General features: G+C 39.8%; 1 protein-coding gene across 1 annotated transcript in view; it reads left to right on the plus strand.

Annotated features, from left to right (window-relative positions):
* Positions 1-14363, plus strand: part of LOC126469947 (delta-1-pyrroline-5-carboxylate dehydrogenase, mitochondrial) — a 114705-nt gene that overhangs the window by 85368 nt on the left and 14974 nt on the right. Inside the window, exon 10 of the mRNA XM_050097354.1 lies at positions 2040-2228. Coding sequence (XP_049953311.1) covers positions 2040-2228 — 189 coding nt within the window. The remainder of the gene's footprint in view (positions 1-2039; positions 2229-14363) is intronic.

The following is a 14363-nucleotide window of genomic DNA, read 5'->3' on the forward strand; positions in this document are numbered from 1 at the left end:
TGGCTATTTCCCTAGGTTTCACTTCTGTTCATTGGCATCTCCATTCATTTTCCTTACACCACTTTTGAGGCAAAATAATTTTGGTTCCCTACTGAGTTTGACCTCAATTGTCAAATTCTTTTTGTGCTGTGGACGGACTGGGGAAGAATGCCTTAAGTAGCCCCTACTGCCTACGGTGTTGGTGACCCTCTGTGAAAAATAAATGCATAGACTCATGTGCAATTGAAAACCAACACAGTAATATATATGATCTGGCAGGGTCGTTACGTACCCATTCAGTAGAACCCCCTAACAATGCAGGGAATCACACTGCTGATATTGAAACTGCTAGATCCCCACACATGCCAAAAGGGCAGATGTCCATCTTCCTGGGGCTTTAGGACTCTCAGCAATGGCCATCTTGCCAGTCTACCTTTGCTGCAGATAGGCAGTGCCGTTGAGCAGAACTCTTGCTCGGAGTAGGTACCATCAGGATGGACATTTCATTGTTTTGCACATGAAAGATATCAAATTGAACCAGCACAATGGCCATTCTGATTTAGTCATCTTGACAGAAAGGTCTAGCTACTTCAGTGTGGATGGTTACAATCCTACTGCTTTCTTCACCCTGGCTACCCATGGCAAGGGAAGACAAACTGGGTGACTCGGAGCGAAACAATTTACTCAATACCTGGGAGATACTTTTACTGCTACAAAATCACTATTTCTTGTGGAACACTTGGAAGACGAATTTGGAGAAGTTGATTCATTGGAAAAATTGCGCAAAGGGTTACCATTGATGAAGGCTGCCTCTGCTGCATAATCTCAAGCTGTTCAGGCATGTGAATGACAGGGTGACATACTGGTGACTACTATCCCACATACAACTTTGAATATGGTGCAAAGAGTTATCTTTCAGGCAGATCTTACACTTCAGAGGGACAAAGAACTATGAGCTAATCTCGAATGCAAGGTGTACATTTTGTCTGATCCGTACAAAAGGGTCCCAAGGATAACAGAACAGATACAGGTGCTTTCATTCTAGCCTTTGAAAGAAATGTCCTCGCAGAAAAAGGTAGTTATGATGTGCATGTGTGACATGAAACTTTATCTCCCACTGCCCATGAGGTGTTTCCAATGTTTACACTTTGGTCATGAGTCGTCATGGACAATCACTCCACATAGGTCATCATCATGAACAGTCACCTTCATACTGAACGCCATCCTCCATGTTGACAGATTTGCCTAGTATTTAAAAAAGAAAAGAAAATACAAAAAGTACAAATCACCTGACTGCCTGTCACATGCTGAGGTAAGAAAAAAATATGAACATCTGCATTGTGTTGACTTGATAACCAATTACACAAAAGTCACTACTGTAACCCTACACCCCCACCCCACCCCACACCACTTTTTTCCAAGCCAGATCTACCACACTGACCTCCACTCGCAGAGTTCTTGTGACACCATATTTTCAAACCACTTCCCTCCCCCAACTGGAGAAGCAGCTACCTCCTCCAATGTTTACTAGTGACAGGACTCTCTCTCTCTCGCAGGCCCTCTCCAGACTCCTCTCCCAGTGTTGTCTGCTCTTTATCTGTCCCCACACCTTCAGTGTATAAGCCTTTGCAAGAATCTCAGCTGCGTAAAGCCGCAAAAGAGGGCTACTCAATGGCCTCAGAGCAGCCACTTTGCATAATAAAGGGATTGTGAAAGCCACTAGAAACAACGATAAACCAGCAGCTACTCTTTAGCCTCGAGTCGAGAGGGCTTATGTCTTAACACTAGTGCAGTTTTTGTGAATTCTATTCCACTACCACCTTCTAGTGTATTTGTAATCACCACCAATTTCTGCAGTGTTCAAGGAGAAAACATCTGGAGTGAGCTCCTCACCCCATAGCACCAAACTATTCTTCAGTGACATAATGTAACACATAATTGCACGATATTTGTAAGTGTGAAATTTTGTGTAATACAGTATCTCAGTTGATGATAGTGAGGTCAGCAATTTCTGCTTTCTTTCAGTAAGACTCATTAATATTTTCTTGTTTGTCTTCCAGGATTGGTTATTTTATACAACCAACAATAATAGAATCTACAGCACCAAACACTAAGCAGATGACAGAGGAAATTTTTGGGCCTGTTCTGACTGTGTATGTGTACAAGGACAATGATTTGTGGCCAACTCTGGAAAAAGTCAACACCACTACACCATACGCTCTTACAGGAGCTGTTTTTGCATCAGATAGGTATGTGTTTATTGAACTGAACATACATCAGACGGCTAGATAATAGTGAATGGTTTAGAAGACTTCATTAAAATATCTATGATACATGCTATATGAACCATTTTCATCACTGTCAAGTAGTATATACAGCTTAAGCAGTAGGCTTACTGCTTTTTAATTAAAGTCCTTCTGGATGTACTGTTCATTTTGTCCATATAGTCAGAGGCCTCTATTTAGGGCATACACTGTTGGTGCTGTAGATAGGGACTCCCAATTACTGCATCTCTACTGCTGTCATGTGATTACTTGGGCTCATTATAATACATTTTCATTATGTCTAATGTGTCCCTATCCAGCATGTGTACAGGATGAAGGTAAGTTCATGGCAATTTGTAGAATTTTAGTCCTGTTGATGGCTAGTAGCCTAATGTGAATTTGCAACCAGCTTCTGAAGACTGTATTTTCCTGCTAGTAGTCACAGGTATATGATGCCAGTTCTGTTTTTATGTGTCAGAGGCTGATACTTAGCACTACATGCAACCCATCTGATTGTGAGTGCTGCCAGTCAGGTCCGGAAGTCTCTCTTGTCTTATCTGTTCAAGTTTTCAGGCTGATTCAATGTTTCAGTTGTCTCCCTTATTTTACATTCATGTCCCTGGCTGCTGTACAGCCACTTGTGCCTCCTGAAACTTTGTACGTCACTTGCAGTTGCAGAGGGTGGAACGCAGCCATTATTTGCAGTAGTTAGAAGAGAGGTGATGTGAAACGCACAGGGCTATTAACAAAATACATTCAGAGAATGCATGCTAATAAGAGTCAATCAATATATTGCTTTGCCCCACATTAGTCCTGGCCACAGAGCAGTGGTTCTCCAGGTTGAGCTTTTGAGCCATTTCAGTGTTAGCTTCAGAGTTGCTTTGATTGAGTGGAGTATGCAGGATTTTCAAACAGCTGATGTCTGTGGTCATGACATAGCATTGCAACCACATGTAGGGTGAGACATATTTCATTTTATATATGAGGGTTGCAACTTAAATAGTGGCAACTATTTATTCACAACTGATACAAAAGAGTTACATGTTTGCGCCTGGCATTCGCTTCAGAACTGTTCCAGAGATTCGACAGGCAGTAGACCGCTCCATTAGCACCATCATCAGAACAGGCTCTGCTAACAGTATACTACGCCTTCCACATCACTGGCAATGGGTTCTACACAACACTGGTGACTATTTTGAAGGACAGTAACAGGTGCAAACATGTAACTCTTTTGTATCAGTTGTGAATAAATAGTTGCCACTATTTAAGTTCTAACCCTCATACTTTGATACATTTTCTCTTCAGTGAATAAAGTCTTTGGGTTCGTAAAATAATGAACAGCATGTTATCGTAACTTTATTAACCACCAATGTGGCGGTATAAAATTCATATTTTCAGGTTAAACTATGTGGGATTTTTGGTTCCAGAATATACACTGAAGCACCAAAGAAACTGGTATAGGCACGCGTATTCAAATACAGAGATATGTAAACAAGCAGACTAGGGCACTGCGGTCAGCAACACCTATATAAGGCAACAAGTGTCTGGCGCAGTTGTTAGATCAGTTACTGATGCTAAAATGTAGGTTATCAAGATTTAAGTGTGTTTGAACATGGTTTTATAGTCAGCATACAAGCGATGGGACAAAGCATCTCCAAGGTAGTGATGAAATGGGGATTTTCCTGTATGACCATTTCACGAGTGTGCCACGAATATTGGGAATCTGGCAAAACATCAAATCTCCAACATCACTGCATCCAGGAAAAGATCCTGCAAGAACAGGACCAACGATGATTGAAGAGAATCGTTCAGCGTGACAGAAGTGGAACCCTTCCTCAAATTGTTGCGGATTTCAGTGCTGGGCCATCAACAAGTATCAGCGTGTGGAACATTCAACAAAACATCATCTATAAGGGCTTTTGGAGGTCTGCACGTCTTGCATGGGCCCATCAACACTGACATTGAACTGTTGATGGCTGGAAACATGTTGCCTGGTCGGATGAGTCTCATTTCAAATGGTATCAAGAGGATGGGTGTGTGTGGATATTGAGACAACCTCATGAATCCATGGACCCTGCATGTCATCAGGGGACTGGTCAAGCTGGTGGAGGCTCTGTAATGGTGTGGAGTATGTGCAGTTTGAGTGATACAGGACTATGGGACCCCTGATACATCTAGATAGGACTCTGACAGGTGACACGTAAGCAAGCATCCTGTTTGATCACCTGCATCCATTCATGTCCATTGTGCATTCCAGTGGATTTGGACATTTCCAGCAGGACAGTGTGACACCCTCCCACACGTCCAGAATTGCTACAAAATGGCTCCAGGAAATTCTTCCACTGGCCAACAAACTACCCAGATATGAACATTATTGAGCATATCTGGGATGCCTTGCAACGTGCTGTTCAGAAGAGATCTCCACCCCCTCATACTCTTACAGATTTATGGACAGCCCTGCAGGATTCATGGTGTCAGTTCCCTCCAGCACTACTTCAGACATTAGTCGAGTCCAAGCCATGTCGTGTTGTGGCACTTCCGCATGCTCGCGGGGGCCCTACACGATATTGGGCAGGTGTACCATTTTCTTTGGCCCATCACTGTAATTTAGATCAGTTCTGAAATTCGTTAGGCATTCTCCATTCATAGTACAGGATCAGTAAATTCATGGTGTGTATTCAACCCAAAAGAAGAACACTGGGAAAACCTAATTTTAAATACATTTATACTACTCAAAACTAAAAAAAGAAATATCTCTCTCTCTCTCTCTCTCTCTCTCTCTCTCTCTCTCTCTCTCTCCCCCCCCCCCCCTCCCTCCCTCCCCCTCCCTCTCCATATGTGTATACCCTTTGTTCCGCTTTGAAGTTTTTTATACATTTGCATACAATTAACCTCAGAAATTTTCTTGTACATGCTTTCCTTTTCATGCTTTGATTTCCTTATGTTTGGCTCCAATATTATTACAGTCTTTGTGGAATAGTTTTAAATGATTGTAGAGATTACACATTCCTACAGGTTGCTACAATACAGTGATAAATAACAATAAATAATTGTCTTTGGCTTGTATCACTGTCCTGGGGCTTAGAGTTCATAACACTGTGTTTTTTAATAAAGATGTAAATGAATATGTGATGCACAAAATCGGAATAAATAACTGTGAGGTTGATACATAGATGCGGCATGAAAATAGTGTTCCCCAACAAAGAGTATAGGGTTCAATATTATATAGTATTTATTCATTTATTAAATGGAAGACTGGTCAAAAATCTGCTTGCTGCAGCTTATCAGACGTAATATGACTAGAGCCTCCATATAATGGCTAGAAGCTCACTATAAATTTTAAATAAATCCAGTAACACTGCAAAATTATTTAAAATGCATGAGTTAACTGTCCCATAATGTTCTGTGTCCAGACCAGTAGTAATTGCAGTAAACCCAAGTCCATCTAACACATGATGGAAATATTCTAAGTGCTGACTGAAGCAAAAATATTCAGAGTCCATAATAAACCACCACAAAAATTGTTCTACATTTTTGAGACTGCTGTCCCAAAAACTTCAAAGTCCATGCAATCATGCTGAAAAATCAGCACCCAGGGAAGTGCAAACCCCATGTCCGCAACTGCATCTGGACGACTGATCCAGGGCCAAGATGGTGGCCCCCTTTTGTAAGATCAGCTTCCGTAACTGGAATTTCTGCAAATTTATATCATGTAGTGAGTTAGAGAAGTCATGAGTTTGAATCCCAACTTTTGATGCAGAAATTCAATCAAAGCTAGAGGTGGCAGTTGAAGTGTGCTGAAATGCTTATGAAAATGATATATTACAATAAACAGTTAGTTAAATAGTTCACTCACAGTTTTAATTAGAATGATTTCACATTTCAGATGATGAGATCAATATTTGGTTTTTGTTGCCTGACGCTTGTTTAGTTACAGTACATGCATTAATCAGTTTTGTAGGAAACAACTGCGCTTTCCATTTCAGCTATCCATATATAAATTGAATTTAAATTATGAGTGAAACAATGAAAAATTCTAATTAATTAAATCACTAATTAAACACAGAAAACTTATGATCCAAGTGTTGTTTGAGATATGTGACTACATATACCAACACATACTGCCATGCTGTTTGTGGATCTGTCTTTCTGTAATTAATGATACTGACTTTAATTAAACATCTGATTCATTTTCCTGTCATTGGCTAATTTAGTATGTGAATAAACTTGTAAGCAGCTCACTTGAGGTACCTTGATGAGCACTTTTATGTGGTTGATTGATCTCTTTTTTGTAGTAAATTATTACAATGTTATTAAAGATAATGTGGAAGTTAATTACAGACACTTTCTTGGCCGAATATCTAATTAAATATATCATTTGAATAGTTGACCTGTATGTAAGATGAATCATTTAGCTGTGCTCTTGAAATTAGTATATCATACTGTGCTTTAATTTTGATGGTTTACTTACACACGCGCAAACATGTATATTGTTGTCTAGTCCACTGTGCAGGCTGCAGGGTCGATGTGACATTATATCCACTCATGTGAATTTGACAAGACTAGGTGCATCAAATGCCTCTTCCCTCATGGGGGTACCATGCCTTCTCGGACTCCCTGTCAAGTGTCAGAGCAGCGTGTCAGCCAGTGGCCGCACTACAATGTACGCACCAACTGCCACACTTGAACGAACCCTCTTGGATTTCTCTACTTTCCATCATGTTCTGATGCCTCCGATTACCTAATCTTTTACACAGTGAATAAGACAAGGAAACTAGTACCAAAATATGCAATCTCACCAAAAGAGTTCCATAGAGTCGTCAGCAAACTACATAAATATAAGTGTAACAATTTGGGCATTGGCAGAGTCAGCATTTGTGGCTAGTTTCTGATACTTTATAATCCAAACATGTAACAGAAATATGTGAGAGTAACACTCTTAATCTCACTTAGAACAACACATTCCCGTACCAAAACATAAACAAACACTTAACCTCATGTGTAACTGTGTGTATGTCTGCATAACACTTTGTGAACAAGAAAAAAGACATATAATTACAGAGACTGCGTTAAGAGTTCTAATCAGTACCTATGCTAAAAATTGTACAGATTGAGCTGAACAAAGAATAAACTGACTACTTTAAAAAAAAAAAAAAAAAAAAAAAACCCATTTCGCAGGAACAAATGCCTCTTTCAGTCTGATATGTATGTCATTTTGTGATTGTATGTATGTATGTAGTTATCATGCATCTTCTGATGTTACCCATGTTACAAAGCACTGAACTGACATTTAACTCACTCAATGGTATGCTGTGAATTGCTTGCATTTTGTCTGATGTTCGTGCACACTTTCCTCAGGTGGCGGTAGCTTCTGTGCAGCCATCATTGCTGCATCACCCTCGTGTTGTGCCCACTAGACCATTCACTACAAAAGAAACAAAGCAACCCATGAGCTACTCAACTAAATCTCAGTCAATGCCCTCATAGGTGAGGATATATGAAGCCTCTCCCCCCCTGTGCAAACCAAATTTATACAATAAAGAAATCATGGGGAGAGTAAAACAAAAATAACTGTGTGAAAACCCTCACCATCTCCATATACCAAAATTAATTCTGTGTCTTAATTACCATATTTACACACACACACACACACACACACACACACACACACACACACACACACACAGTGTTGCTGATACGTATCATCTGAACACAATCTCGCCATCATTTTTACTCCTGCAAGTGCACCTTTGAACCTGAAATACATTCAGTTTACACCAGTATCCAGTTCTATAAACCGGTGCTTGTAAGTGATGTTACCCACTTGCTTTGCCAGGAAATTTGTACCAATCACCATATTTCTCTTTTGCCCACATCTTCTCCACTCTGGTCTGTGCATTGTAATCACTATGTTCATAATCATATTCATCTTTGCTGAACTAACCAGTGAGTAGATTATCATCGACAACAAACTGCTCACTCTCATCATAATTTCATCATGGCTGTTAGCAGTGCTTATGTTATTTTCATGATGAACAGATTCCAGCAGGCCCTTTGCTGAATCTGCTATAAGGCTCACTGCAGAATCCTGCTGTACAGTGGAATTTTTTTTACCAGTACACTTAAGTTCCATTGCATGCCTGATCCCTGTATCTGTAGCCACAGGTTCCACATCCTTTTGGGTACTACATATAGTATGTAACTCTGGAACTCTCTCTGCCCATGCCACACCCAAAGAAACATTGCCTTAGCCATCACAAATTCACTTGCCTGAGTGTTCGCCTGTAGTGTTGCCAAACCTACCAAATCATATTCATCACAATCTTCTTGATTCAATAGGCAATTTAAGTCTACGTCCACTGACATTCTGCATCGCTTCTGCTTTCTTTTACCTCTATGTCTTTACTGTCTCCAACCTTCCCATAATTTCGTGTTGCCCTTCACAGCCTCTGTAGCAAATTTCTTTGCCTCTTGTTCTGCCTCGTAAAGGCTACTGCCACGTGTCTCATCACTTTTCCAGTGCTTTGCAAAGTTTGTCCTGCTCCATTTTCTACCCCAGCCTAAAGGAAACTTAGTTTCTCAGCTGTTACCTTCGTTGAATGTTATTCTGCTGCCCATTGCCAATATGCCTGCTTTCATCTACATATCTATTATGCCAATAAATTCCAGGATTTCTTGAGTTTTTGTTGATGATTATACATGTCCTGCTGGCATCATTCCCTATCTGAATTTTTCACTCACTTCCAGTTCCTTTATTTCTGTTTCTTTCCATTATTGTTGTGATGGTTACTTCTGTCAGTCCTGTAACATATCACATTATCTGTGTGCTCCACAAAATCAAGCAATTTGTCCATCGACCCAGCAGGGCTGTGGACTAGATGCTGCTCCAGATATTCTCTTAAGCATAACTTCAGAGGCACTTAATGGAATACGTAAGGACCAGGTGTGCCGAGTGTCTCCCGCTAGCAGGGTCACCATGCTTTCTCGGCCTCCCTGTCAAGTTAAGGGTGGTGCACTGCCTAGTGGCTGCACCATAGCGTGTGCACATGTACTGCCTCACCTTACCAAAACAAACCAGCTTGGGTCTCTACTGTCTGCTGTGCTACAACATGTGGCATAGAACACATATCCAAGCCCCATTTTAACACATCTGAAAAAACATTTATTTTCTGATTATAATTGTAATAATATTCTTGTATGAAGCATTTCTGTATCCTCTTCTCTTTATAACATGTGAAACATATTAGAACACACAGTGTCAGTATCTTATCTGCTGACTTTCATCGAATGAGCACATTATCAGTTTCTTCACTGCCTTCGATGACAACACTTTAGATAACCGGAAGCATCTAATTAGTTGGAAAATCAGATTAATTCGCCAGGTGACAGGATCTGTGAAATAGATATACTCCTGTCAGATTCAGGTTGCATGCCAGCTCATATGGTGGTACCGGAGGTAAATGGAAGTAGTGCGCTACCTAAAACTGGAGTTACTCAACAGTTAACCTGATCTACTGACCAGCTCTTTCCCACATGCAATTAAAACATTTACCACAACTATAAAATTGTATACTTTTGAACTTACACAAAGGTTTATTGATAGTTGTTTGACATAGATGTGTACATTTGTATTCTGCAAACAACTCTGGCATTAATTTTATCATGTGTGAGTGTGTTTCCATCTGCCCCCCCCCCCTTCACCACCTCCCCCACCTCCTCTATGCCTGTCTGCCTATTTCATTTTCATATGGTACAGGAGTTTATAGGACAACACCTATTTTAGCAATAGAATCTCTTTCTTCAGTCTGAGTTAATGATTGATGGCTCTGTTGGCAAAGTTTGTTCAGAGATGTCAAATAAAACAGCTGTTCAGTGAAACCACAAATATATTAAATACACAAAACAGCCAGCCAGCCTGATCAAACCAGCACACGTAGGTGAGTTCCTACAGTCAACACCAATCTATGAAACAATTAATGTTCCCTGCCCCAATTATTGGGGATCTCGCTATGCAAGGGATTGTCAAAAGTTTTAATTAAGACACAAAGGAATTACATGCATTGGTTGCCAGCGGGAATTAATTGAAATCAATGTGGAAGGTTGAAAATTTGTGCCGGACTAGAATTAAAACCTGGGCCTCCTGCTTACTAGGCAGATGCTGTGACCACTAAACCATCTGGACCAATTGGTCACTGCAACTGCAAGGACTACCCTAGCACACCTCTTGTCAGAACCAAATTCTCAACTTATCCACACAGTACTAATGTAGTGCCCCTTGTCGATTATTATCATTACTCGCGGCATTTCACCGATTCCCATTACAGTTCGAGCCTGTTATGCATCTGCACTGAAGAGATTGTTGGCTACTCGCCTATATGTGGTGTGTGTTCTTTTGGACATGTCCGAATGAACAGGAAATTATCACCTAAAAAAAAAAGAGAAAGAAAGAAAGAAAGTTCATAATTCACTTTTTGTTTGTTTGCAAGTACACGTCTGCAGTCCTGGCACACACTGAAGTTCTTCTTCCACGGTACCATAATACAACACTAGAGGAGCCAAAACAAAATGATGCAGCCTATTGGTAAACTGAAATAATATGTGGTAGTTCATTTTCTGAATTTTGAAGAAACAGTGCCGCAACAATCCATGCAAATCGAAGTGTGTGGTAAAAAGTGCATCATAATATGACTCAGTGGTATGTGGCACCTTCAAGTGTGGTCAACAAGTATGAATGTTGAACAACAAAGTGACAGACCATCACTCTGTGAAGAACCAGGAATCACAAGAGAAGTGGAGGCCCTGGTAGTTGAGACCCACATACCACAAATGAGGCAACAGTGGAAAAATTGAAATTCAGTCACAGATAAGTTTTCAACACCTCACATGATGAAAGCCTTTGCCCACTGGACTCGTGCCCTTTCAACCCCCCACCCCCACCCCACCACCCCCACCCCTACACACACACACACACACACACACACACACACACACACACACAGTGAAAATGTGGCAGCTGAGTTGGACTGATCCATATAACTTCTTTAGCCACCTGTCAAGATCTGGAAGAGAAGTGTAATGTACTTGAGTGGACCAAAAAAGTAAACTCATGAATTATGAACTCGTATCCCATAGACATATCAGTAGCAAAAAGTGATGTCTGCCGGTTCAGCAAATTCCAAGAAATAGTCATGCCATAAATTATGCTCAAAACTCACTATTGATTGCCAACATTATCGAGTGTTGCCTACACTTCCATATTACAAAAATCTAATGTGACAGTAGGCCAATATGAAACAGATTCAAAAATTGCTAAAAGATCTGTAATGTCTGATAACCAGATGGTGCAGGATGCATTAAAGAAAGTATACAGTTCAATATCGTACAAGATTTAACGCAAAAATAATTAGCAATCAGCCACACTGTGTATGAGCGATCTGCCAATGAGCAAAACTATCTACCAAATGTGTGCAAGACAAAAACAAAAGAAATAACAGACTGTTACCTACCAAAAAAATCTTGGAAAAAAGTGGAGTACTAATATTATGTCATGGTTGTGGAAGAGACTGTGCTCAAATACTGCAAGGCAAACTAGGACCCTCATACCAAGTAAAAAGCATAGTGAAAACTGGTGCTTCTCTAAAAGAGGTGGTAAATAATGCACAAACCTGACATGAAGCTACTGTACGTGGATTACTGTGGTTGTAATGGGGGTTCGAATGAAACTGACAAACCTCTTGAACTAATGATGAAACGTGTGGTAGAACCATTGGAACCAATAGGCACTCTTAAGTCACAAAATGAATATTATTATCCATTCTATAACCAGGAGATATGGTGTACACATTTTAAATAGAAAAATTAATAGTGCAAACCTCTGCCTGATTCAGTTACTCAGTGATGCAAAATGTGTATACAAAAGAAGAATCGCTGTGAACTTTGAAATAGAGAGACTAACTAGAAACCGCTTCACAACACACAAGTTTCACCTGAACAAATGTGCTAAGGAGATTATTTGCAATCGATTGGCCTTCCTGGTGACTATGGGAGACAATATGAAACTGGAAGTCAGAAACCAAAAAACAGCTACCTTTAAGCAAATGGGTCAAGCCAAACAAGCCATAAGATAAAGGGTAATAGTGGTTATACTGTGCAAATGGGTAAAGAAGTCACAGAGACCAAATGAAAACTTTCTGACACCCCTCGCCCTTTCCAGAAAGGAAATAGGAGTATACAATAACTTTTAAAGTGCAGCCATAAAACTTGCAAATCTAAATCCCATTGTAGTTAAAATTTACCATTCCCCCTCCAGTAATATTCACGATTTCCTGCTTAAATTGGACTTTCTTCTTTTATCAAAATAACTCAGTGGAAATATGATTGTCATTATATGGGGTGACTTTAATATTGACTTCCTTACTGAATATAGAAACAAGGAGACATTGCTTAACATTGCAAGATCTTACCATCTGCATGAGCTTGTAAATAAGGCCACTAGAATAACACCTACATCAAAGACAGCCATAGACCAAATTATTGCAAATAGAAATAAACTTAGTGCAACACTGGAAGTACACAATACAGGATTCCTTGCTCACCTAGTTGTCATACTAGATGTCAATACTATCAGATACCTCAAACCCAATCCCACATTAAACTTTACATAGGTAGTACACTCCAAGGAACTTAAACAAACTAAATACCTTCTTAAGTAAAGAAAAGTGGACAGAGATGTATGCAGCCAATGATGTCAGCATAGAATGCAACATACTTCTTGACAAAGTGGTCCACCATTTTGAAAAGGCTTTTACACATAAATGAGTAACAATAAATAATAGCAAGAGAACTGAAAACACTAGCTATAAAAACCTCTTGCAAAAGTAAGAGAATTCTCCATATGTTATGTAAACCAAGTAATGACTCTCCTCAACAATCAAATATTATAAAAGCTACACATGTATCCTAAGAAGCGTGAAAAGACATGCTACAAGGATGCACAATGACGAGTACATTGCCAAATCCAACAACAAAGTGAAAGTAGTGTAGAATATTATGAAAAGGGAAAGAGAGTTGAAAAAAAGTTACACACACCAAGATAGAAGTTAAACACAACAGTGAATTTATATCTAATACTGAAGCTGTGGTGAACACATTTGACAAATTCTTTACAAGCATAGCTGAAAAATTGGTAAAAAATAATCCAAACACAAAATACCAACCAGAAATATCACACATGTACAGAGTTAGTATTCATTACAACAGTCATGGAAAATGATGTTGCAAAAGGCCACAGTGTGCTGAAAAATTCATATTCAGCTGGCATTTATGGTATTCCACCAACAGTCATCAAAAATTGTGTGCATGCTATTGCTGAACCACTGACTCGCCTCTGTGACTGTTTTCTCCAGGCAGATCCTTTCCCAGAAGCACTGGAACTGCCTAAAGTAATTCCTGTTTTCAAAATAGGTGATGATAAAGACATGAACAACTCTAGGCCTATCACAGTTTCATCCTGGTTCTGTACAATATTTGAAACAAATTATGCACAAACAACTGATGGGCTTCATAGATAAAAAAGGTTAACAGAGTTTATCCTAAACTGGGTTTAGAAACAATAAATCTACAAAAAGAGCAGTATGTAACTGCATCAATACCATACTACCAGGTGGTTATACTCAAAGTGTTTCTACTTACGGAAGTCCATTGTAGACTGTAGTTATTGTATGGCAGTGAAATGTGGTAGATTTGCTAATGTGTTGATGTGGAACCGATTTACACTGGAAAAAAAAGTTCCAGTTGTGCCCACCATGTGGAAATTGGCACTGTAGACTGTTTGTATGACAATGTGACATCCACTTCACAAGCCATAACGTGAGTGAACCATATGGCTATTGAGAAGAGAGACCAAGCGCTGTTAGTGAAACCGTTTTGTGTGAATGGCAGTAATTACAGTGCTGGATTGAGAGAGGATAGCCAACTGGAAGGTCTGAGGAGACCTCTGACATCATTACATGATGTAAAGAAGACGATAACAAAATTCAGAAGCACGTGTGGGATTGGTGTGGCACCTGGAGGAGGAAGATGTCCTATCCCCGTGGAAATCATTGACAAGGTGGCTGTTAC

Source organism: Schistocerca serialis, chromosome 3, assembly GCF_023864345.2.
Source record: "Schistocerca serialis cubense isolate TAMUIC-IGC-003099 chromosome 3, iqSchSeri2.2, whole genome shotgun sequence".
NCBI lineage: Eukaryota > Metazoa > Arthropoda > Insecta > Orthoptera > Acrididae > Schistocerca > Schistocerca serialis.